This window comes from Equus caballus, chromosome 14 (assembly GCF_041296265.1).
Source record: "Equus caballus isolate H_3958 breed thoroughbred chromosome 14, TB-T2T, whole genome shotgun sequence".
In the NCBI taxonomy this organism is placed as follows: domain Eukaryota; kingdom Metazoa; phylum Chordata; class Mammalia; order Perissodactyla; family Equidae; genus Equus; species Equus caballus.
This window is the reverse complement of record NC_091697.1, coordinates 102,675,368-102,702,512: the sequence shown is the minus strand read 5'-3', so window position 1 is coordinate 102,702,512 and position 27,145 is coordinate 102,675,368. Positions and strand designations below refer to the sequence as shown.

Genomic DNA, 27,145 nt, shown 5'->3' with positions numbered 1-27,145 from the left:
TAGGCTGTAACTAACAGGCCACTTCAAGGGAATATCTTAGGGAAAGCTAGCAGTATAAGTCTAGGTAAGAAGTGATGAGAGCTTAGACAAGTCATTGTTAGTATGTCGGTGATAGTGATGGAGTAACAAGGCCAGGACAACAATAATAAATGAACTATTTCTTCCTTATTTTAGAACGTGTAAGTTGATGGCCTCATGAGGACACATTTGTCCTGGGCCATTTTCTTGCTTGCAGCATCAGAGACAGCATATATAAAAGAAGAAACTCAAGATTTAATTGCAATCATTGTTTCTGTTTATAACTAAATACGTTTAACTAAAATCTGTCCTATCTCCTTAGCATTGTCTAATACAATTTATTTCTATGAGAGATGTTTTAATAAAGGTATTCATGAAGAGTGGAAAATTAATAGTTAGGCTTGCAGTATGTTATACACGTAAGTACTCTTCATCTATTAACTCATTTAATCCTCAGTGCAATTCTGCGAAGGATGGTATAGTTATTTTGCAGCTGTAGAGACAAAGTCTTCAGGAGGTTAAGTAAGTTGCCTGAGGTCTCCTGCCAGTGGCTTGGTTTCACAGCCTTGTTCTTTACTCCCATTCTCTACTATTTCTCAAATAGTATGAGACTTAGATGAGAAATGTAGGAATGACAGGAAATTTGAAAAGAATGATAAACAGTGGAGACAAGTTTGGGAGAATCAGAAATAGGTCATGCTTTTTTTTCCATTATGAAAATTTTCTTGTTCTATAAAAATTGTGTAAAATCTAATTTTTAAAAGTTGTGGGATATAATATCTAAAATGAGGAAATGGGCCTTAGGGACCATTTTTACCCTCTATTTTTAGTGTTTTGACTTCTTGCTTTAATTTTAGTTTTTTGTTTCCCTCACCACTTCCCAATCCCTATTTTCACTCCTCTTTCTTTACACAGACACATTATCTTTCCTCACAGTTTGATTTAGTTTTTCCTCTAAGTTTTTGAAGATGCTATAATTCCTTAGCTTCTTTCTCATAACTGTTTCTTGTTTTCCTCATAGTTTTATGGTTTTATTACATGTGTCTTTCAGATATTATTTTTTCCTGAGTTCAAGATTTTCAAATCTCATTCTTTTTTTTTTTTTTGAGGAAGATTAGCCTTGAGCTAACATCTGTGCCCATCTTCCTCTACCTTATCTGTGGGATTCCTGCCACAGCATGGCTTGATAAGCGGTTCGTAGGTCCGTGCCTGAGGTTCAAACCAGCGAACCCCAGGCCGCCGAAGCAGAGTGCGTGAACTTAACCGCTACTCCATGGGCTGGCCCCTCAAATCTCATTCTTGAGTATTGGTTAATCTTGTGTTTCTTTATGGAGTTAACAGTAGAAAACTTGAAAGATTCATAAGCTGGTCTTCCCTCTCTAGATAGGTTAGGAACTACACTGAAAGATTTAAGATGCTGAGGAGGAAATTGTAGAGATTTGAAAACTGCATGGCCTTCGCGTGAGAGCCAGACTCTTGGGATTTTGAAATAAATCTGTTTTTAGGGCAGAGTCACACGTATGTCCCTGTGCTCTTTTTTCTTTTCTTATTTCAAATATACATAAATGGTTCCTGCTAAACATTGTATAATATGGCATTGGAAGATTATTTTCCCATCTAATGTTTTCTAAAGTGATATTCTGGGAAAATTTTAAGAAGTCTAAAGCTTGGCTTTCAAAGTTCTCTAGGAATGTAGAGATATAGTAGTATACTTGTAAAGCACCTGTTAAGAGAATATATAATGTTATTCTTTGTTATGAAACCAAAAATAAGAAACATATTTGTCCTAATATAAATAATTTTTTTTTTAATTTGCAGGCAGAAAAAATAATTGGCCACCACTTCCTGACAATTTTCCTGTAGGACCTTGTTTCTATCAGGATTTTTCTGTAGACATTCCTGTAGAATTCCAAAAGACAGTAAAGATTATGTACTACTTGTGGATGTGTGAGTATAGAAGAAGTTATATATTTGTTCAACAGCGTTTATCTTTTATTGTCAAAATCCACCTTTTTTGTAATGCATATATTAAGGATAGTATTGTAAATTGGTCTTTTCCTATAGATCTTTTAATTTTCAGTGTGAAACATATATTTAGCTACTTCAAAAGGGTACTGTTTGTGACAACCTAAGTTTTTAGCTGAGGAAAACGTATTGAGAACTGGTGTTCTTTTTATTTTTTGAACTGGCATTCTTTTAGGAAAGGACTTTTCTGTCACACAGCTAGAATTTTGCAGCAATCTTTTTTCCTTGAAAAATGTTATCTAGGCAATATTTGCTTGGAAAAAATTATGCATACTGTTTTTATGCAAATGAAGGCCACCAAAAAATTCTACTAAAGTATTATGACTGTTTTTTAAAGGGCGCATAAAATATTGTAATATTATAAACTAATTTTTCTTATAGCTTTGAGCACAATTTACTTTTCATTTTCAAATGGTAATGATACTTTTGTTATTGAAAGTACTAATTAATACAGGTTTTATTGAATAGAACATTAGGACATACATTTTAGGCTATGATGCTCACATTGCTTTGAGTATAATTACAGCTCATGGAATACTAAAATAAACTGTCATGCTGTTAACAGTTTGCTGTATGTACACAGAATTCCCACTTACTGTGTTTCATTTTTATTCCAAACAGTAGTCTCAGCCCCTTTAATATCATTATATCAGTAGGAGAGGTAGCTGTCACAACTTCTCACCTACACAACTTCTGGGTTAATGGATAATTTATAGGGTGTGTTCTTGATGGAGGAAATTTGTGTGTTTTTGCTGTATGATTAGGGAGCCTTTTGCCCTCTAAAATATATGGGATAATTTTCCTCAGAATCTTTTAGGAGCATTCTTCACATGTGTGAACTTGCTTTGGAATTTGAGAAGCAATTCCATATGGATAGTACATTTTTAACTCTTATTTTTTGTTTCTTTTTGAAATTTTGTTGTCAATCTAATATCTTTGCTGAATCCCCAGTGTCAGTAGTATTATAGATTTTTAATATTAAAGGTTTAGATTCCATATATATACATGCTAACCAACTCATATATTTTATTTAATCAATATATCATATATCTTATAAATATATCATATATATCATATAATATATGCATATATAGTAATTATTTTTTAATGGGCAGAAATTGGCCTAGCATTTTAGGTATAAGTTCTTTGACTTAGTGAAAAACATATTTTTGATGGGGGGATGGGAGTTGGAAGAAAATTCTATAAAGAATTTAGTAAATAGTGATTGAATAGAGAAGATGATTAATTTTAACTGAGTGATTAACTGCTTTACCAATGCTGATTCTTTTAGAATAGGTCTGTTTTGTCTTAGAAATATATAACTCTGAGGTTCTTAGAAATAATGTAATTGGCTATAGTTTTTCCTAACCTTGTTCAGTTGGCACATATGTTAACTGTATTCAAAGAGGGCTCAAGATTCCAGTTAAGGCTCTGATTTGAAGAAGCATTACCTAGAACAAAGTAAGATCTAGTACCAGCTCAGTGATGTCTCTAAATTTCATAGAATATAGGCTGTTTTGAAAAGTTATTTTCAAGAAATGTCAACCTGTTACTGATTTTGGAGTTGACTAATGCTTTCGCGTTGTAATAATAATTTTAATGAGAGAAAACATTTATTGAGATTTACTTTGTGGCAGGCACAGTGCTAATCACTTTTTATACATTATGTTGTTAAATCCTAACCACACTATGAAGCAGGCACTATATTATCTAGTTTTATAGATAGGGAAACTAAAGCTTATAGAATTTCAGTAATTTGTCCAAGATTACATAGCAAGTAAAATTGGTGTTGGAGAGCTTGACTCCAGAGCCCAGAGTCTAGATTTCCATATTATGCCACCTACAGACTACCCAAGTGAAGAAGTAATTTACAGTTTAAACCCAAATATGGTGAAGATATGTTTTCAAAGGTACCTTACTTGAAGCAATTAATTTACACTATAAAGGAATTGAAGCAATTAGGAATATCTCTGTGAAATGAATCTCAACCTCTTTGAGTGTACTCTTGAATTAAAAAAAAAAAAAAGAAGGAAAACAAGCCAGCTGCATAAAAGGCCACGTAGTGAAGAAGGCAATATGCTGTTCTAAAGCTGTGTATGTTAGGCTCTGTATGGTAACGCAGAGCTTAACAAGAGAATGTTGTAGTGATAGTTGTTTATGTTAGGCTCTGTATGGTAATGCAGAGCTTAACAAAAGAATATTGTAGTGATAGTTGCAAATTTAGGTCCACTAGTACCAGATTTGGGTGCTTAGTAAACCAAATTGAAATTTTATATGAAAGAGAGTCATTCAACTTGCAAATCATGTAAACAAAATGGCCTAAAAATTTCTTTAGTGTTTTACCTACACTTAGAATCCACCAAGTGGATTGGAATTGGATTGAAATTAGCAGTATAGAATCATGTATTTCACAGTACCTTGCCTTTTATATGTTTTTTAATCTCTGAGTGAACTGATTATTTAGTAAGTAGGCCTAGACATTTCATTCTTCATTGAGGTACAAATAAATGAGTTACTGATGGTAGTTGTTGGTTACTGTGAAAACATTTAGAAAAGAGTTCTAATAGATTACACAAAATTAAATTGATATTTTTATCTATACTTAGAAGAATTTTTGTGAACTTTAAAACACACATACCCATATATACTGTCTGTCTTCCTTAAGTGGATTAGGAGATAAACCTTTAAAAATTATTTCTCTGAAGGTTGAGATCTGAGTTAGAATGTTCTGAACATTTAAAACTTTTTTAGGCAGTTGGATGCTGTTTAATGTTAGAGTAATAATTTTCTATCCCACACTCTTTTGAATTCTGTTTTTAAGTCCTTAACAGAATTACTTTTATTTTGAGGCAAAGGATTTTGAGTAATTTTATTAGTTAGCTAGCTCTCATGATAGGTAGAAATCCTGATGGGAATAAAGTAATTAGTAAGAGTCTTTCTCATGTAATAGAATCAAATGGAATGTTAAAGCTGGAAGAGCTCCTGCATTTCCACAGCTGAAGGATGGAAATGCACAGAGGTCGATTAGCTCATTATTGAGTCACTGTGGCCCAGCGCCTCACTCCTCCTGGGACTCCCACTCCTGCTCTGCGCATTCATCCAGTTGTTAGATAAGAACAAATTGTGGTGCAGCCTAGAATGTGTGTTTTAATCCTGTTTCATTAATTACTGATTTTATTTGATTAATAATTTAAAAAGATTTTAAAGTTTGTTTTTAATGTATGTTGAGATTTTTAAATTGAGATTCACTAGGTTTTCTATTTGTTTTTAATTCAAGTAGTTTGTTGGTATATTTTTATTGTATTGATAATTTACATTAAACATTATTTTAACTCTTGAAAGGTTTCCTATAATGAAGTCAGCCTGTGAATAAATTTTTTAAAAGTCCTCTTTAGAAGTTGCTAATTATAATGGGTAAATGTGGTTCTTTAGGATCATAGTGTAGTTAGATATTACTCAGATTTTTTGTCTTCGGTCTGTCTGGGAAAGTAATTATTAACAGCATATGAAGAGTTTGCCAAGATCTATTTGTGTTAACTAAAAGAAAGGTGTGCCACAGCAGCTGAAATGCATCATGGTGTACTTTTTCTCATCTCTTCTTTTTTTTTTTTTAAGTAAGTTTAATTCTCTACCAAAACACAGTTTTTGTCCCAGGACTTTAATAAATGGACAACTCTGTGAAGATGAATTAATAACCCTTATAGATTGACTGAACAGTCACTAGAAATTACTACCATATTAATATTTTTAGTCCAGTGATTCTAATTAATTTTATTGCTTAAAAATGTTGTAATGAACTTGCACAGGGCGCTTCTCCAGCTTTCTCTTCTTTTTGTAGTCCTCTCTGGGAAGAGTCTGCAGCCCCTTTCTGTAAAAATACAGTTCTGAGTGTAGGATCTTTTCCTCCCAAGTCCTGGTCCTTTTTCTGGCAGGCACTGCATTTCTTCTTTGGCCTTGGATCAAGAGACACATCACGTGTCTCCTGAGGGAAGAGGATCTGAAGGTGGTGCTCCTCTTAGCTGTGTAATTGCCCTGTAGGAGAGGGCCGAAAGAATTTTTGCCAGACAGGTCATAGGACTCCTTTTCCTTTGTATATTCTGCTTCCACGTCAAGTGTGTAAGAAACAGCAATGTTTTGAAAAATATTAAATGGAAACGGGGTAGAACGCATTTGCTTTTAGGAAGTATTTTTTCATTTAAAATTTTTGTTGAATGAACTCATAAATTGAATGTAAACATTTCTTTTCTGTTTTGTTTTTTGATTCCACAGTCCACGCTGTAACACTGTTTCTAAATATCTTCGGATGCTTGGCTTGGTTTTGTGTTGATTCTACAAGAGGGGTTGATTTTGGATTGAGCATCCTGTGGTTCTTGCTTTTTACTCCTTGTTCATTTGTCTGTTGGTACAGACCACTTTACGGAGCTTTCAGGTAAAATGTGTGTACTTTAAAATATGCTCTTTAAAACCTGTGAAGTAAATAATTTGTAGTACACCTTAAAGGGAAAATTGACACATTTTCATTTCTAAAATTTTTTATTGTTGTATAACATAACTTCAGAAAAGTCCATACATAACATGCCTGTGTATTCATTAGTTTTAGTAAGTCATAAATTCCACTTCTTTTCTCCTGCATGAGAAAAAGGTCAAACATGAAAATGAATGAAGGAGAAATGAGAACAGTCTTACATCTTAATATTTGTAAAGATTCTATTCCATGTGATACAATTGACTTTAAGGAAAATTTTGCTCTTCATTCCCCGCTTCAAAAAAATTCACAAGCCTAATTGTTAAATGAACCTAGATGAGGTAAATATACATGTGATGTTTAAAGGGAGACACTTTCATCTAGCAACTTGGTAATTGTCTTCTGTACATTCATTTTTGGTTTTTCAAAAGGCAGCAACATTTTAAAACTAGACTATAAGATTAAGTATAATACTTTGCATGATATATTTTAATCAATGGTTAGGGTTAACATTCATAAATTCATTTCTGTGGGATATTAATAGGTGTTGCAGAAAAAAAGGGCTCATTAGCTTAAGTTTGGGACTAGCTGGATAATAAACTTAAGCAAGTCTCTTCATTTCAGGATCTCTTAGACTCTCTAAGAACCTAGTGTGCTTTGTGATTTGACTGTAAAACCATTATTTTTTTGTGGAGTACCTTGTTGGATTATTGCTTTGAGAAATAAACATGAGGAAATGCTGATTTAGGTGATAGTCTGTCCTCTGTGAGTCCGTGTGTTCAGTCATTTGTCAACTTACTTTTATTTGAGTAAACTCGTTTATGAATAATGAACCTTTTTCAACTCTTGTGAATGAGGGACAGCATTACTAGGAAACAGGCATGTATTGTGCAGATAATATAGTAGGGAAATTACAGGGCCACATTCAGTTGTTTAATTTTTTTTTCCATTTCGACGTAAAATTTCTTTAACCAGAATGTGTATCAGCCCCACCCCCTGCACTCCCCATGTGGAATTAGGAACCCAGATATGTAAACAGCTGGGGGAAAAAAGAGAACAAAAAGGGAGAAGATTAGGGAATTTGGAAAGAAGAGGTGTCATTCAACAGAAAACTAAATTTGTTAGAAATGGAAAGGAGGGAAGAAAATAGGAGGAGGGAAAAGGAGGAAAGAACCTTTCGATGTACTGAAATATGGGAGGTTGGTTGTCAGGGAATTGGGTGAGGCACTCCTATAGACGTGAGCTGGAGAGGGATAAAAAGGACCTATTTATTCCTTGTGTGATCTAGGGAGAGAGTTACCACTGCTCTGTTCTGTGTTATCCAAGTCTGGCTCACAAGGTTTTTTGGTTTCTATTTTTTTGCTGTCTGGCCTCTGCCTGTCTGCTTCCATTACGTTACCAGTATATCTGTAATGATATTGGTAGGTGGGAACGGGGTTTGTCTTTGAAACTTTAAAAGTGACCAGAGGGGCCAGCCCAGTGGCATAGTGGTTAAGTTTGAGCACTCCACTTTGGTGGCTAGGATTTGCGAGTTCGGATCCTGGACGCAAACCTACTCACCGTTCGTCAAACCATGCTGTGGTGGCATCCCACGTACAAAATAGAGGAAGATCGGCACAGATGCTAGCTCAGGGACAATCTTCCTCAACAAAAAAAGATAAATAAAAAATAAATAAAAGTGACCTGAGACTAGAGACTTCGTATTTTAAACCTTCTGTGACTAATGTAGCCAAACAAACTACTGAAAGCCAGCTTTCTGCCTTTTATTACTTGAAATCACTCAGCTCCTTTTATTTTCCTTCTTTGCCAGTTGAAATTAAAATACTTTGTGGAATATTTTTCCTTCTGGAATTATTAATCCCTACACTAACTTCTTAGTTGCATCTCAGCCCTTTAGAGTATATCACAAATATGTTAATTATCTGGGTCTCACTGTTTGGAGCGGAACTGAGAGGAATGATTTTTTATAGGTAAAATTGAAATTACAGCATTTTAAATCTTTAATGTACTTTCTTAGTGTGTCACTTTGGCATTTCCTGCATCCATATTGACAGGTGTTGCTGCGTATGTTAAGTCTCTTCTGAAGGATCTGCTAAAGTTTGTTCAACGTTTATTGATGACAGATTTCTCCCTTAAATATGAAAATCTCAAACCAGATTTTAGATATGATTATATTAAAGATAGAGTTTTAAATAGACTTCGTTTATTCACATAAGTGCTGTATTTGAGATCGGTTTTGACAGGGATTACTGCCTTTGAGAAAGGCGGGGTCAGAGGATATGTAAGTGTTTTGTATTGTTTTAAGACTGATGGATGATTAAGAAGTGAAACAGAAGCATCTGAACATATAATGTAAGTCAGTAGAAAATGGGTAACCAAAGCCTTTTAGGCCAGGTTCACGTATTTGTTAACAAGAGTTAATATAGTGATTTTAAAATGTAACAAAGGTAGACTTTGTTTAGGAATAATCATTTTTAAATTAGTTATTATGCATGAGAAGTTGGTTTTCCAGTGTCATCCGAGTTTCTGTTTTAGTATTTCATTTGCAGGTTCACTATTGAGTTCACTTGATTCTTTTAGGGAGGTGTTAATATTAAGATAAGTAACTTATGATTGCAAAGCAGCTGGGAAATACAAAGTACCCCAAGGTTAAATTAAGCACTCATTGAACACTGACAGTGTACTAGGCTGGAGATACAAAGAAGACATATTACTTGCCCTCTAGAAATGTATAATATAAATGATTTAAAAGTAGGCATTTCTGAAACTTTGGCTAGTATAATTCTTATGTAAAAATTGGGTGATATTCAAACACCTAAAAAAGTTTGAATTCCACAGGAATTTAATATTGATATCGTACCTTGTAATTTACCTCTAAATAGAAGATCAGTTGTTTTTAAATTAATCTTCTTGGATTACCTTTTTGAGGATTTAAATTTTTAATAAATATTTTTCTCTGAAATCAGGAAAAAAAACTCCTGCATTTACTGGCACCATTGGAATATCAGAATGTTCATGAAAAAGATAGTTTTCCAACTATATGAAGTAATTTTCTATATGAATGTAACTTAGCTTTTAACCAAGAAGATCCTTTTACTGACATACGTAAAGGACTTTGTCCTTCATAAAGTAATCTCATTGCCTGAATCTAAAGCAGAATTGGAGAAGTTTCAAGTGTATATGTGCTTTTAAAAAGTTAAGTTTATTAGGTATCAGAATTAAACTTGGAATTGTCATTTACATATTTTAAAAAGATTGTAACTTTGTTTTAATTTTATGCTTCCACAAATCACTAAGCATTATGTAAATACTTTGAAATATTAGCTGCTTACTAATGAGGCAGTGTTTTGTTGAAAAAGCATAACTATTGGAAGCAGTTTGAGAAAGGGATAGAATCCTGGCTTCCCCACTTAAAAGCTGTATGTTCCTAGGAAAATGCAGTGCACCCTCTCAGAGCTTCAGTTTGTTGAGTGTAAACTGGGGATAACATTTGCAGAGTTGATAAGAGAATTGAAGATAATGTATGCAAAGTGTTTGTCTTTATAGCTGGTCAAAAAATGGTAGTTGGAATTAGTGTTTTACTTTTTTGTTTTTGTTAGGTTTTGTCGTTTACTTTTGATGACCCGTAAAACAATTTGTTATGAATTATCTTTTGCTGCTTTTATATTCCATTCTCCTCTGGTGCACCAGTATCAGCTAGAGGAAATTAAAATTTACACTAAGGTATTTATAGGTCCTTTGTATTGCCAGATAAAAATAAGCTTTAAAAAATCTAGCCTGATAATCTAGTCTTTTAATTGGAGTTTTTTATCTATGTTTAATGTAATTACTGATATATTGTCATCTGTCAGTTAATGACAGGGATACATTCTGAGGAATGAGTCTTTGTGCAAACATGTATTTACACAAACCTAGATGGTATAACCTACTACACACCTAGGCCATATGGTACTAATCTTGTGGGCCCACTGTCATAGATGTGGTCTGTTATGGAAACTTCATTTTGTGGTGCATGACTGTATATAGATTTATGTGTGCTGTCTTTTCTATTTGTATCTACTACTTAACTATATAAAACATATCTGTTGTATACCTTTTTCTCTTTGCCTTCTTTTAGGTTAATACAGTGTTACTCTGTTTTGTTTGGTGAGGAAGATTGGCCTTGAGCTAACATCTGTTGCCAGTCTTCCTCTTTTTGCCTGAGGAAGATTGTCTCTGAGCTAACATCTGTGCCAGTATTCCTCTATTTTGTATGTGGGATGCTGCCACAGCATAACTTGATGAGTGGTGTGTAGGTCTGCACCTGGCAGCCAAACCTGTGAACCCCATGCTGCTGAGAAGGAGCGTGCAAGTTAACCACTGTGCCACCGGACTGGCTCCTACTCTATTTTTTGTATAGTCTGTTATTTTTTTCTTTTTTCCTTGTTTTAGTATAGGTCTCACGGCAATGAATTCCCTCAGATTTTTATCTTCATTTTCTTTTAGCTTTATTGAGGTATAATTGACACATAAAGTTGTAATATATTTAAAGTGTACAATTTGATGATTTGATATTTGTATATATTGTGAAAGAATTGCCACAATTGGGTTAACACATCCATCACCTTACATTTACCTTTTTTAGCTTTTTATTAAGATTATGATAGTTTACAACATTGTGAAATTTCAGTTGTACGTTATTGTTAGTCATGTTGTAGGTGCACCACTTGACCCTTTGTGCCCGCCCCCCACCTCCCCCTTCCCCTGGTAACCACCAATCAATTCTCTTTGTCTCTATGTTTAACTTCCACCTATGAGTGGAGTCATACAGAGTTCATCTTTATCTGGCTTATTTCACTTAACATAATACCTTCAAGATCCATCCATGTTGTTGTGAATGGGATGATTTTATCTTTTTTATGGCTGAGTAGTATTCCATTGTATATATATACCATATCTTCTTTATCCAGTCATCAGTTGATGGGCATTTGGGTTGCTTCCACATCTTGGCTATTGTAAGTAATGCTGCGATGAACATAGGGGTGCATGGGACTTTTGGAATTGCTGATTTCAAGTTCTTTGGTTAGATACCCAGTAGTGGAATGGCTGGGTCATAAGGTAGTTCTATTTTTAATTTTTTGAGGAATCTCCATACTGTTTTCCATAGTGGCTGCACCAGTTTGCATTCCCACCAACAGTGTATGAAGGTTCCTTTTTCTCCACAACCTCTCCAACATTTGTCACTTTTTGTTTTGGTTATTTTAGCCATTCTAACAGGTGTAAGGTGATATCTTAGTGTAGTTTTGATTTGCATTTCCCTGATGATTAGTGATGGAGACCATCTTTTCATGTGTCTATTGGCCATCCGTGTATCTTCTTTGGAGAAATGTCTGTTCATGTCCCCTGCCCATTTTTTGATTGGGTTGTTTGATTTTTTTGTTGTTGAGTTGTGTGAGTTCTTTATATATTATGGAGATTAACCCTTTGTCGGATAAATAACTTGTAAATATTTTTTCCCAATTAGTGGGTTGTTTTTCTTTTTCAATCCTGTTTTCCCTTGCCTTGAAGAAGCTCTTTAGTCTGATGAAGTCCCATTTGTTTATTCTTTCTATTGTTTCCCTCATCTGAGGAGTTATGGTGTCTGAAAAGATTCTTTTGAAACTGATGTCAAAGAGTGTACTGCCTATATTCTCTTCTAGAAGACTTATTGTTTCAGGCCTAATCTTTAGGTCTTTGATCCATTTTGAGTTTATTTTAGTGAATGGTGAAAAAGAATGGTCAATTTTCATTCTTTTACATGTGGCTTTCCAGTTTTCCCAGCACCGTTTGTTGAAGAGACTTTCTTTTCTCCGTTGTATGCCCTCAGCTGCTTTGTCGAAGATTAGCTGTCCACAGATGTGTGGTTTTATTTCTGGGCTTTCAATCTCCACATTTTTTTCCCCTTTATCAGCTTTATTCTTGTAGTTGATTTCTAGTTTCATAGCATTATGATCAGAAAAGATGCTTGATATTATTTCAACCCTCTTGAATTTGTTGAGGCTTGCTTTGTTTCCCAAGATATGGTCTATCCTTGAGAATGTTCCATGCGCACTTGAGAAGAATGTGTAGCATGCTGTTTTTGGGTGGAGTGTTCTATATATATCTATTAGGTCCATCTGGTCTAGTTTTTCATTTAATTCTATAATTTCCTTGTTGACTTTCTGTCTGGATGATCTATCCATTGGTGTTAATGGGGTGTTGAGGTCCCCTACTATTATTGTATTGCTGTTGATGTCTCCCTTTAGTTTTGTTAATAGTTGCTTTACAAATTTTGGTGCTCCTGTGTTGGGTGAGTATATATTTGTAAGTCTTATGTCATCTTGGTTAAGTGTCCCTTTTATTATTATAAACTTCCCCTCTTTGTCTGTCTTTATCTGTTTTGCTTTAAAGTCTACTTTGTCTGATATAAGTATGGCAACACCTGCTTTCTTTTGTTCATTATTAGCATGAAGTATCGTCTTCCATCCCTTCACTCTGAGTCTGTGTTTGTCTTTGGGGCTGAGGTGTGTTTCCTGGAGGCAGCATATTGTTGCGTCTTGTTCTTTAATCCATCCTCCCACTCTGTGTCTTTTGATTGGAGAGTTCAATCCATTTACATTTAGAGTGATTATTGAAACGTGGGGCCGTAATGCTGCCATTTTATCACTTGTTTTCTGGTTCTTTTGCATTTCCTTTGTTTCCTGTCTCGTGATTTTTGGACTACTAATTCAGGTAGGTAGATTTCTATATTGGTTTTCTTCTTATTTGTAATTTGTGTCTTTATTCTTGTTATTTGTTTAGTGGTTACCAAGTGCTTTGTATAAGACATATCATAGATTAGATAGTCCATTTTCTGATAGCCTCTTATTTCCTTAGATTAAGACATTACATCCTTTTCCTCTTCTCCTTCTAGATTGTTATTGTCAGATTTTTTTTTTCTTCCTTGTTGTGTTGTGAGTTTATGGTTAAAATGACAAGATTATGTTTATTCTTGGTATTTCTGTTCCTTTTATCTTTAATGTTATACTTAACTTTTGCTAAACTGTTCTGATGGAGAACTGCAACTTTCTGATTTTGTCTTTCTACTTATCTCCTATCCTCTGGGTTTTGTAGCCCCTTTCCTTTTTTTGATTTTTCAGGTGTGAGGGTCTTCCTGAGCATTTCTTGTAGGGGAGGTCTTGTGGCAATGAACTCCCTTAACTTTTGTTTATCTGGGAAGGTTTTTATTTCTCCATCACATTTGAAGGATGTTTTCACTGGATAGAGTATTCTTGGCTGCAAGTTTTCATTCTTCATAGTTTTGAATATATCATTCCACTCTCTTCTAGCCTGTAAGGTATCTGCTGAGAAATCTGCTGACAGCCTTTTGGAGGTTCCTTTGTAGGTTATTTTCTTCTGCCTTACTGCCCTTAGTATTTTCTCTTTGTCATTGACTTTTGCAAGCTTCACTTCTATATGCCTTGGGGTTGGTCTTTTAACATTGATAAAGTTTGGAGATCTGTTCGTTTCTGTTACATGGAGTTCCATCTCTCTCTCCAGGTTTGGAAAGTTCTCAGCCATTATTTCTTTGAACAGGCTTTCTGCCTCCTTCTCCTTCTCTTCTCTCTCTGGGATGCCTATAATCCTTATGTTGCATCTCCTAATTGAGTTGGATAATTCTCAGAGAGTTTCTTCATTTCTTTTTAGTCTTAGTTCTCTCTCCTCCTCTATCTGCAGCATTTCTATATTCCTATCCTCCAAATTGCTAATTCTGTCCTCCATATTATTGACCCTACTGTTCAGAGAGTCCAGATTTTTCTTAATCTCCTCCATTGTGTTCTTCATCTCCAGTATTTCTGATTGGTTCTTCTTTATGATATGAAGCTCTTTTGTGACATAGCTCCTGAACTCGTTGAGTTGTCTATCTGTATTCTCTTTTACTTTGTTGCGTTTTTTAATGATGGCTGTTTTGAATTCATTGTCATTTAGGTTATAGATTTCATTGTCTTTGGGATTGTTTTCTGGGTACTTGTCATTTTCCTTCTGTTCTGGAGATTTAATATATTTTTTCATACCACTTGATGGTGTGGATTTGTGCCTCTGCATAGAGATAGAGTTTAGTTACTGCTTCCACTTGCTTCTACTGGAGTCGGGGGTGGAACTGTTTATTAATCTGCACCAAGCAGGATCCCTGTCAGCTGTTGCTGACTGGACCTGGACCCCTCCTTGTAGTCACAGTGGTCCTTGGGGTCCCTCGTCAGCTGTGGGGACAATAGCAAGGGGGCCTCAGGTTGCTGGTGCCTACTATTGCAGACCACCTAGGTGTGCTCCTTCCTGCTGGTCTGCAGTGGTGTTATGGGCTTTCCCAGTGGCTGGGAGCAGGATCACCTATATTCATAGCTCTCTCACTGTCAGGGCCCGCAAGATCTCACTTGTCCACTATGGGCCACAACAGAGCTATGGGTATCTACTGCAGTCTGTGGTTAGTGCACCCATCTTTGCTACTTCTGCCTCAGGGTCTTCCAGTCTTGTGATTTCCGGGCGAGGCCTCTCTGCTAATGGCGAGTAGAGGCTTTCCCTGCCGCCAGTGCAGGACCGTGGATTTTCCCCCTGGACCAAGGAGCAGGGCGGCTGGGGCTCCACTGCGCCCCTGCCCTCGCACATGGTCACACTGGATGTCCCTTGCCCTCTCTGGGACACAGCCAGAGTCCGTGAGTCAGAGGCGGCTGGCGGGCTGCTGCACTGCCCGGGATCCTACTCTTCCGGAGCCTCCCGGTGTTCTGAATGCTGGGTGGGGCCTCTCCACTCATGGCGAGTAGCGGCTTTCCCTGCCGCTGGTGCAGGACTGTGGATTTTCCCCCTGGGCTTAGGGACAATCGTGGGGGTTTTAGGTAGGGCTGTAGTCACCTGTTTCCACGGTTGCTCTGCCGATACCCGCACACACCGGCCCTTGGTGCGTGGCGATGCTGTGAACGTGTCCGCTGTAAGAAAGTCGCTTGCAGGTGCTAGGCTGTCCAGGGGTTGGGGGTCGGAGAGTTTTCACCTATCTCCACCTCCTCCCCGGGGGAAGTCCGTCCGCCTGCCTTCCGATATATAGCAACACAGGTCTCTCAGGCGTCCTGAGATGCTGTGTGGATAGCCTTTGTTGACTGATAAATGTCCAATTAGTTGTAGATTCGAAGGGGGAGAGACAAAGAAACCTGCTCTCTCCGCCATTTTGCTGACGTCACCAGGTTGTGTCTCCTTATCGTGGATAAATGTAAAATTTCTGTTACCTCTTTTGAAATAATGAAATGCTTTGTCTTCCATGCTTCCCCAAACTGTAGTTGTAGTTAATATCTCTGATATTGATATATAATGTGAAATAAACTTTATAAGATCATATAAATCTGTTTTCTGAAATTTATTATAATTTAGGGAAGAACTTTTTTTTAAAGATGTGCTGTAATTTGGCAGTAAATTATTTGAAAATGTTAAATGAAAAACAGCTGGTTTATTTGAGTTTCAGTTTCCAATAGACTTTTACCTGGGAGAGCCAGGATGACAAGTAGTGGGGAGCTTTTATTATTTATTTAGTTAGTTAGGTGAGGAAATAGATTACTTAGGTGGATTTATTATGAATAAGTATTCATAATACCATAAATACTTTATTGTAAAGTGAAACAGATTAAAATTTAAAACCACTTAGCTTAAATCAATTGAAAATGTATTTCTAACTTCTCTACTGTTTCTTCTTTGGCTTAAAATGGCTACGTCCAAGCTGGATTATTTAAACAGTCTGCTTTCTAATCTCTTTCTGTATATAAGAGCTACCACCTCGGGTGATGGGTGCCAGTAGAAGTCCTTCTGCACCCCTGGAGATGTGTTTTCTCCTGCTTTTTTCTGATTTTGGCATAGGTGCTGCCCTCCCTTTGGGAATCTTCTAGCCCTTTCAGAGCTCCTCAGCCTTACCAGGCTCTTCTCTCAAGCGTCTCAAATGGGTTTGACAATCATGCTGTGATTGTATTCAGGTTCGTTAATTTACACTTTACAGAGTTTTCCACTTTTTGGTATATGGGAAATTATTTATACTTAATGTATGTTTTAGCACTGTGAGTAGGTCTGTTTTTTGCATGTGAGGCATTAATAAAGTTTAGACTTTTGATAGGGGATTTGCAACCCCATATTTTAAATTGTTTTCACAGAAGAGTCAGATTCAATTTTTTGTATCATTTTGATATAAAAAACTATATTGTCAGTGACTACTTGTCTAGTTAAGAACAAGGCAACATTTTTATTCTTTCTTCTTCTTCTTCTTATTTTTTTGGTGAGGAAGATTGGCCCTAAGCTAACATCTCCTGCCAGTCCTCCCCTTTTTCGCTCGAGGAATATTGTTCCTGAGCTAATATCCATGCTAATCTTCCTCTATTTTGTATGTGGGATGCTACCACAGCATGGCTTGATGAGCGGTGTGCAGGTCTGTGCCTATGATCCAAATCTGCGAACCCCAGACTGCCGAATCAGAGTGCGCGAACTTAACCACTATGCAACTGGGCCAGCCCTAAGGCAACCTTTTTAAAATTTGCGTTTGACTGATTTTGCGTTTGTAGTAATTTGGACAGATTTGATAGAGGAAGGTTTGTGCACTCTTGGAGGGAAGAGTCTAGACAGTTAAGTCAGTGGTGCTATACAGACTTTATATTTCAGAGAAATTTGAAGTATTTTAAAATAATCATTTATATTAGCATGGTAAGTTTACAATGAAATGATTTTTTCTGTCTCCTTGGCTAGAAACAGAAAATTTGATTAATCAGATAAGGCAAGCAAGGTCTGTTGAGAAACAGATTTAGCCTGCCTAAAGAGTGAAAGTAGAATAGGTCTCAAAGACTTTGAGGTTTCCACTTGATCAATTTAGTATACTAACTGTACCTTTATATGTCCTAACTGTGCATATAGGACAGGAAGGTGAACCAATTTTAACATCCTCTGTTGGTACTTGAAAGCAATACTTTAGAAATATTTTCTTTTTAGTAGGACTGCTTAATTTTTAAAACATATTCTGTGTCTTCTAATAGATTTCTTAACTAAAGGTTGTTATTAGGCAATTTCAGCTTCTAGAATATATCTGTGAGTTTAGAACTAAGTAGAAAGATCCCTCGTGGTAACTGAAATAGCTGTTGTGAAGCCTTTAAGACATTATTCTATGTATGAAGACCTTATTCAGAGTATATATTACTTATATAATTTTAGCCAGTTTGGTATTCTGGTTTCTTGGTACACAGATAATAGAGTAAAAACTTTTAACAAGAAAAAATAAAATATTAAGTAATAGTCTTCACTCTCTGCCAAAGGGACAGGGAAATAGAAATTTATTTTAGAAGTATCTACTTCAAAACAGTAAAAAAAAATTAATTATTAAAAGTGATGTTTGTTCACCTAGTGAGCCTGGAGAGATGAAGCATCCATGAGGTTTCTTTTGGTATTAATAAAAATAGCATTTTATGTTGTAGACTTGGTTGTTATTGCTTGTTTATTTTTTGTTGGTAATTTTTCTAAGTTTTATGTTTATTAAGTAATATCAACTTTGGTGTAATATATTACTAATAGAATTACTATAAAAGATTGAACCATTTGATTTAAATCTGATATAGAAAACATTCATGAACCATTAAAGTCTGCTTGTTTACACTTGGAGAAATGGGTGATTCTGGAGCTGGGGTGGGGAGAGTACAAGACGAGTGTAGATCAAGTGCTTAAGCAAACAGATTGCAGAAGGCTAAAGCTGGGACAGCTTGAGCAACAAGATAAATAATGAGAGTGTTTAATTTTAAGCTGAAGAATAAAATAAATTTCCATGAGTCCATACTCATATAAGCAAATGATTAATGAATAAATGGAGTTGAAGGGACAAATCTTCTTACAGAGGACTTCCAAACAATAAATGTGGATTCTAATCCTTCTAGGAGGTGGAGCTTAACTGTCTTCTGTTTGAGTGTGGAGTGGACTTGGTGACTCATGTTAAAAGCTGACTAACACGTTTGCTGGGCAGAAGGGAGGACTGTTGGGTATTCTAGGCGGAGTATAGTAAAGGCATTGAGATGGCAAGACGTGTTCTTCCAGTTTAAAGCCGCTGGAGCAGAGGTTGTATGTATTATGAAGAGACGTATGTGCTACGTTCATTATGTGGACTTCATCCTGTGGGGAGTGGTTCTCAGACATTAGAAGATACAAGAATTGCTTAGGGGGCTTTCCTGTAAAACTTTTACAGTGTGACGTAGAGGAGGTGGATCTTGAAATACGAGACTGATACACGGTCTAGATCAGAGAAGTGACAGAAGTAGAAGTGAGTAATATTGCAGAAGCCGAGGTCAAAGAGTGTTTAAGAACGATCTTCAGTGTCAAATGTGATTTAAAAAAAGTAACGAGAGACTTGAGAAATCTGATTTGGAAATTCATAGATCACTCATGACTTTGAAGTACCTCTGGAGGAGTATGTGAAGAGAAGCCAACTTATAGTGGATTGAGACGTGAATGAGAAGAGGGAGGTAGAGGAAATCGGTGGTGGGGCACCCCTTGAAGCTTTTGTGTTTAGTAGGAAGGAGGGAGTAGAGGAGGTGAAAGTTTAGCAGGGGAGATAGGGTTAAAGGAGGGCTGTTTGAAGATGAGAAGGATTTGTGTGTGTTTGTGCACTGAAGGGAGGAACCTGGGAAGAGGTGAGGACAAGTTAGGGGAGAGAATAAGTAATGTACTGAAGGGAGGGTGTCGCAGAGGAACTAGGATCATGGGCTAGCGATTACTTAGGCAAGTGTTGCTTTTGAAAGGAGAGAGAGCACCTCCTCACAGATGAGCAGTGTGGAAGGTTGGTGGCGTATACAAACTTGGAAAGTCAATGTAGGGAGCAGGAAGTTGTGGAAGTTTATTCCTATGGCTTCTGTTTTCCTCTCTGATAAAGGAAACAGTTTAATGCTGAGATTGAGTCAATTGAAATGTTAAGAGCCTTGAAAAATGTGTTTTGGGGTTGGAATAGTCACTGTGATGAACAGCAAATGGAGTAAACTTAGGATAGTTGAAAATCTTGCCCAACAAATGAAACCCAACAATAGGTTAAAAGGATACTATGTCATGATCAGTGGGTGGAGCTTGTTCCAGGAATTGAAGATTGGTTTAACGTTAGAAAATTAGTGTAACTTACCATATTACAAACTAAAATAGGAAAACCATATGATCATAATTGATGCAGAAAACCCATTTGACAGAATCCAGCACTGAATCACTTTCATCATAAAAGCACTCAGTAAACTTGGAATAAAAGGGAACTTTCTCAACTTGACAAAGGGCATCTATGAAAAACTATAATTAACAGCTAACATCACACTTAGTGGTGAGAGACTGAAAGCTTTCTGCCTGAGATCAAGAACAAGATAAGGATGTTCATTCTCACCACTTCTGTTCAGCATTGTAGTGGAAGTTCTGACCAGTGGAACAGGCAAGAATAGAGAGAAAAGGCATCCAGGTTAGAAAGGAAGAAGTTGACTGTCTGTCTTTGCAGATCACATGGTCCTCTATGTAGGAAGTACAAAGTGGAGAGATATACCTTGTTAGTGGATTGAAAGACTCAATTTTATTATGATGCGAATTCTCTTAAAATGGATCTGTAGATGCGGTGCAGTCCCAGTAAAAATCCCAGTAGGTGGTTTTATAGAAATGAACAAGGTGATTCTAAAGGTGTATAGAAATGTAAAAGCCTAGAGTAGCCGAAACAACTTTGAAAAAGCACAGCAAATTTGGAAGATTACCTTTACTTAATTTTAAGACTTATTAGAGAACTCCAGTAATCATAGTAGTGTGATATTGACATACAGATAGACAAATAGAATAATGGGACAGGATAGAGTGTCCAGAAATAAACCCATTCGTATGTAGATTACTGATTTTTTTAAAAGGTGCAAAGGTAAAGCAGTGCATAAAGGATAGTCTGTCTAAGAAAGTGTGCTGAAACGATTGGATATTTATCTGCAAAAAAAAAGAACTTTATTCCTTAAGCTGTATTTAAAAAATTACCTCAAAAGGAACATAGACTTAAATGTAAAATTGAAAAGTATAAAACTTCTTTAGAAAAACAGGAAAACATCTTTGTGTCCCTGGCTTTGGGAAAGAAATCAAAATCCATAAAAGAAGAAATTGATAAACTGGACTTCATAAAAAGGCAAAACTTCTGCTCTTTAGAAGGCACTCTTAAGAGAATGATAAGACAAGCCACAGACTGGGAGAAAATCCTGCCAAGCATATATCTATAAAGGACTTGTATGCCTAAACTCACAAAACTCAACAATAAGGGAAGTAACCCAATTAAGAACCTCCAAAACAGATTTTAACAGTTCACAAAAGAAGATATATAGATGACAAAAAACACATGAAAAGGTGCTGAAACGACATTAGTTATTAGGGAAATGCAAAGTAAAACCAAATGAGATACCATACCTATTAGGATGGCTAAAATTTGAAGGATTGACCATACCAAGTGTTAGTGAGATGTGGAGGAACTGGAATGCTCATACACCACCAGTGGGAACATGAAATGAAATAACCCCTTTGGAGAGCAGTTTGGCAGTTTCTTAAAAAGTTAAACATATACCTGAAATGTGTTCTAGACATTTCAGTTCTAGGTAGTTACCCAAGAGAAAAGGAAATATGTGTTCATACAAGTCTTATATCTGAATGTTCATAGCAGCTTTATTTGTAATGGTAAAAAACTGGGAACAACCTGAATGTCTATCAACAGGCAAATGAATAAACTGTAGTAGGCAGTGGAGTGCTACTCAGCAATAAGAGCAATGAAGTTTTGATATATGCAACAACATGAGTGAATCGCAAAATAATTGTGCTGAGTGTAAGAAGGCAGATAACAAAAAAGTATATACTGTATGATCCTATATACATAAAACTCGAAAGTGTGAAAACTCTAGTGAGAGAAAGCAGTGACGGGGTGGGGAGGGAGGAGTATCCGGGTACACAGGGAAACGGGAATATTTCACGATTTTGATTGGAGAAGGTTTACGGATATATACGTATGTCAGACCTTATAGAATTGTCTATTTTAAATATTTGCAGTTTATTGCATGTTAGTTATTCAGTGAAGCTATTTAATAAAAAAGGAAAACAAAATTTTTTGTCGATGTTTTGTGGTGTAGTTGGAAATTGAAAGGACAGAATGAAGTTGGAATAATATCATCTAGTATTGGGATAAAGAGTTCACATATGTTATGGTGTTATTTTAATTTCAAGCCTCAGGTAGTTGCCACTTGTATATTTAAAAATATTTTTATTTTTTAGTGTTTGTCAATCTACATGTGATGTAAAAGTATTGAGAAAAAATAACATTTTTCCTTTCTCTCCTCCTTCCCCCCCCCTTTTTTTTTAAAAGGAGCGACAGTTCTTTCAGATTCTTTGTGTTCTTCTTCGTCTATATTTGTCAGTTTGCTGTGCATGTGCTCCAGGCTGCGGGATTTCACAACTGGGGCAACTGGTAGGTCATTTATTTCAGTTCCTCTAGTTTTAATCTGTTCATCTAGTATCTTCATATAATTTTGGCTTCCTAAAAATAGTTAACATAGAAAAGCCAAATTAGCAAAAATAAACAAGCAAAAGTAAAAATAATTAAAAAATTCCATTTAAAAAATTTTCTAAGGCATAACTTTTAGGCAAACCATTCTATTTGAAAACTATGTTCCTATTTTTAAAAACAGCCTTTAATATCTAGTTTAAATAAAATATCTATGTATAATGGGCACTAAGAGGAAGAGTAAAAAGGAAACTCAGGAGTGATCAGATAGACAGGAGGGCCAAGGATTGCAAAAGGGAGAGAAAAGAAAGAAATTCAAGAATTTTAAGGGAAAGGGTACCTATTATGTGTAAAGCACTATTTTAGGTATACAAACATATATTTTCATGTACACCACACATACACACACAGATACACATGGACACATGTCTTTGAGAATTGGAACCACTGCATATACATACATACGTGTATCGTTAAACAATAGAGTCATTCTCAGTATGGCAAAATGCTCGCTCACTGGGGAACCCTAAGAAACTGAGACTGTTTGGACCCAGGCTAGGAGGTAATAGCAGATTTCTCTCTGTCCTCATACACTCTGGAGCAAACATGCCTTGAATGGAACAGTGGATGGAAGAGTACACATCTCTAAAATTATCCCTCCCTCGCTTTTTTCTCTTATGACTGCACAGCATACTGTTGAATTCCTGTGAGCTAAAATCATGTACAAGGCAACTCTGCTGCGTTCTGTACATAAACTAAAATGAGCATGTAACCAGAGTGTGTTAAGGACTTCAATTTCATATGCTACGACTGAATCAGAGTAGTGACTGGTAATCGGACAACTGTGGGCTTTGCAGAGCTCCTCATGTTCATGCAGAGAATTTACAGACACATTTTAAATCAGTTCTAGGAGAAAGTAGCATTCGTTATCATTTTAAATAGTGTTTAGTCTTTGGCATTTGAGGGAAAGGAAATGTTTTAAATGTTTAAAAAAATACACTGCTTATGTTAACAGCACAAATTTTTTGTTCTTCTGAAATTGAAGTAATTTCCTTTTTTAGAGAAGTATTTTTGAGAAAAAATATTAAAATTGAGCATAGCGTGTGTAGTGACTAGCACAGGAATCTGCTAGTGAGGGTGTATACAGGATGACTTGTGTTAAGATAGACCCCATGTAATTCAGATTTTTAAAAATTAAACTGTTTATTTTGAGATAATTGTAGATTCACATACAGTTATAAGAAGTAATGCAGAGAGATCCTAGTTACCCTTTACCCAGTGTTCCCCAATGGTAACGTCTTGCAAGACTATGGTATACTATCAAAACTAGGATCTTGACATTGAGACAGTCAAGGTAGAGGACATTTCCATCACCAAACGGTCCCTCATGTTGCCCTTTTATAGCTACATTGACTTCCCTTCTGCCCCATCTCTGTCCTTAACCTGAGCAATCACTAATCTGTTTGTCATTTCTGTTATTTTGTCATTTTAAGAATTCTATAAAAATGGAATCTAAGAGTATGTAACCTTTGACTTTTCTCACCCAGCATAATTCTGTGGAGATGCATCCAGGTTGTTGTGTTTATCAGTAGTTCATTCCTTTTTATTCCTGAGTAGTCTTCTACGGCATGGAGGTACCACAGTTTGTTTAACCGTTCACTAGTTGAAGAACTCCAGATTGTTTCTAGTTTTGGGCTCTTATAAATAAAGCCACTATGAACATTTGCGAACAGGTTTTTGTGTGAACATGAGTTTTCATTTCTCTGTGGTGAATACCCAAGGGTGTAATTGTTGACGCATATGGAAGTTGCATGTTTAGTGTTTTTAAGATGCTGACAGGCTGTTTTCCAGAATGGCTGTACCATTTTACATTCCTACCAACAGTGTGCGAGTGAGTGAGCCTCCACATCCGCACAGCATTTGGTGGTGTCACTATTTTTTGTTTTAGCCATTCTGATAGGTGCGTAGCGATATCTCGTTGAAGTTTTAATTTCTTTCCCTAATGACTCATGATGTTGAACATCTTTTCATGTGCTTATTTGCTATCTTTATATCCTCTCGGTGAAATGTCTCTTCATGTCTTTCATCCATTTTCTGATTGAATTTTTTTTTTTTTTACTGTTGAGCTTTGAAAGTTCTTTATATATTTGGATACTAACCCTTTCTTGGATATATGGTTTGCAAATATTTTCTTGCAGAACTTAAAATGAACTTTTTAAAAAAAGTAATAATGAACTCATAGGCTTAAAAAATATAGCATCTTGTGGTACACACTTAAGGCTCTGGAGTTTGGTGTTTGGGTTTGAATTCACGCTGTGCTATTTATTAGCTGTGTGACCTTGGGCAAGTTGCTTAATATCTCTGTGATTCAGTTCCTTGTCTGTAAAAAGGAAGCCTAAAAACATCTGTGTTATGGAATTGTAAGAATTAAATGAGTTAATACATATAAAGAACTTGAATATTGCCTGCCTCATAAGTGCTGAATATGTGTTAGTTATGTGATTTTTTAAAAATGTTCTTGACTTATTTGCTTAAATGTTAGTGACTTATTCACCTAATTACATTTTTCTTTTTATCACTGCATAGTGGTTGGATTTCATCCCTTACTGGTCTCAACCAAAGTATTCCTATTGGAATCATGATGATAATCATAGCAGCACTTTTCACGGCATCAGCAGTCATCTCACTAGTTATGTTTAAAAAGGTAAGTGAACTTTTATGTCTGTAGATTTTTACAGTGAACCTGATGTTTAGTTCTCATTACCCATTTTGTTTTTAATTCAGTGTAGCCTCAGCCATTTTTATTGTTGTTCTTGTGCAATACACTTAAAAGTTAAGCATAGATATATTTTAGAAAATTGCATCACATTTTTAACTTCCTGCAAAAAGGGAATATTTTGAAATCATATTAATTGAAGGCTTCTTTGATGAATTGAAGAGTCAACCTCATTTTTTAAATTTAGATTTTTAAAAATATATTCTGATTTCTTTTTTTTGAATATGAAGCATATTAACCTGACTAATAAATAGAAGTAAAACTATTTTGTGGTATGAGCATTTTATTTGTATTTAAAACTTAAAGACATGAAATTATCCACCTAAGAGTATGAAGTGAGCTGATGACAAGTTCAGGCTGGCTTATGATAGGAATTTTGTTCCAGTGACTGCTCAGTTATCTGAGCTGTTCTTCTTCCTGTGGAATTCCCAGGGCTGTTGTCACAGCCTTAGGAAAAATCGTTACATAGGAGAGGAGACAAATCAATGTTTTATTTGTTTAGATAAAGTTTTATTGTGTCTTGGACATACATTTTTGGTATTCTACATGTGTTCAAACGTGATATAGAAACCCTGGGAATGACACCTATGTTTTAAAATGATAAAGCCTTTTTGGTGGGTCTCACTTTAAAGAAAATAAGTTCTTATGACATTTTTTTTAACTTTTTTTTACTGTTGACTAACGAGAATATGTACAATGAATGCATAGAAATAATTGTACCTATATTTAAGAACACTTTGCACTCTTGAAATATTTTACTTGTACATTTGCCCTTTTTTTAAAAAAAAAGTATTTTATTTTTTCCTTTTTCTCCCAAAGCCCCCTGGTACATAGTTGTGTATCTTTCAGTTGTGGGTCCCTCTAGGTGTGGCATGTGGGACGCCACCCCAGCATGGCTGGACCATTACAACATCTCTTTAAACAATTCTTTTATTATTCCAGATGTATTATTGGGGGTGCTTTATAAAACTAGACATTTAATAAATGTAGGATATAGTAGAGGATTTTGTGGTATGTTGCAGGTTCCATTCATTTGTTAAACACCATTTATGAGCATGTGTTATGTGCCAGGTACTGCACTACGTCTGAGCTCAAGGAGCTCACATTTTGGTGTTGGAGAGAAACAAATGAATGGGTACCACAATCCAGTAATTTAGTGGCCATTGTAGGACCAAATATAGGAAGCACACAGGAGGGACACCTAACCATGTTTTGGAGATCTTTGTAAGTAGTGAGGTCTTTTTAAGTATTTTCTTGGCTGAGATATCATGATGAACAGGAGTTATCTAAGTAAAGGAATGAGGGGGAAAGGAGTGGATAAATACCAGATATCAGGGAAACCACATTCATATCTAATTGCAGAAAATAGCATGGCATATTCAGGGAATTAAAAGTAACTCAGAATGGATGGGAAATAAATTTCGTGCATGAGTCAGACAGGGAGAAATGTGGCCTGTTGGTGGTGGAGGACAGGGAAAGAGGAGGCCAAACACACAAATGTAGTTGTATCCTGCCGGGTCTTGTAAACTAGGAAATCTTGTTGAAGAAGTTTAGATCTTCTCCGAAGAGTCGTGGCGAGCCATAGAAGAGGTTTAAAGGGGAGAGTAATTGATTTGATTTGAGGTTAGAAAGACTGTTCTTAATAGATTTGGGATTTGTGGGGCAGAGATGTGGTACTTGGAGAGATTAAGATGGGGAGAGAAGCTAGGTGGTGGCCTGAACTAAGGAACTGGCAGTCTGCAGTAGCTGTAGTCAAGGTAAGATGAGCAGGTAGCGATTGATTAGACTGGAGCCTGGAATTGGGGGATGAGGCAAGACTCAAGGATGACACCCAGGCTTTTAGATGGTGGATCATTCAGGAAGAGAGTACAGGAAGAAGAGCAGATTTGCGCATCAAGATGTTTTCAGCTTTCAATGTGGAGAGTTCAAAATGCTGGTGGGCACTTGGTAGGCTTTCAGATGTATAAGTTGGGAGCAAAGGAAAGAGCTTTAGGCTGGATTTCTAGACTTAGGAAGTATCCACTTGATGTAAATGAAGCCTGGAAAGTGGATGTGGAGTGCGAAGAGGGCCTGGGGTAGAACCCTCTCGCCACTTAAGGATCTCCTGAGGGAACAATGTGGAGGGAATTTTAACCAGCAGTGGGACGGGGGAGGCTGTGGCTCAGGTGATTAGTGGTTGGAGTGTGGAGGCCGGGTCTGTTCCGCAGCTGCTGGTGACTGACCGCCGTGTGCAGCTCTCATGTCTTGGACCTGCCAGCTTCTTCCCCAGGTTCACACTTCTGCAGGATCCAACCATGAAGGGAAGTTTTAGAGCCGTGCTCATGTATGCAGGCATTCCAAAGAA

General features: G+C 36.3%; 1 protein-coding gene across 1 annotated transcript in view; it reads left to right on the top strand.

Annotated features, from left to right (window-relative positions):
• SCAMP1 (secretory carrier membrane protein 1) overlaps positions 1-27,145 on the top strand; it is an 82,389-nt gene that overhangs the window by 43,888 nt on the left and 11,356 nt on the right. Inside the window, exons 5-8 of the mRNA XM_023618123.2 lie at positions 1,837-1,965; positions 6,313-6,472; positions 21,888-21,989; positions 24,612-24,729. Of these exons, the coding sequence (XP_023473891.1) occupies positions 1,837-1,965; positions 6,313-6,472; positions 21,888-21,989; positions 24,612-24,729 (509 nt within the window). The remainder of the gene's footprint in view (positions 1-1,836; positions 1,966-6,312; positions 6,473-21,887; positions 21,990-24,611; positions 24,730-27,145) is intronic.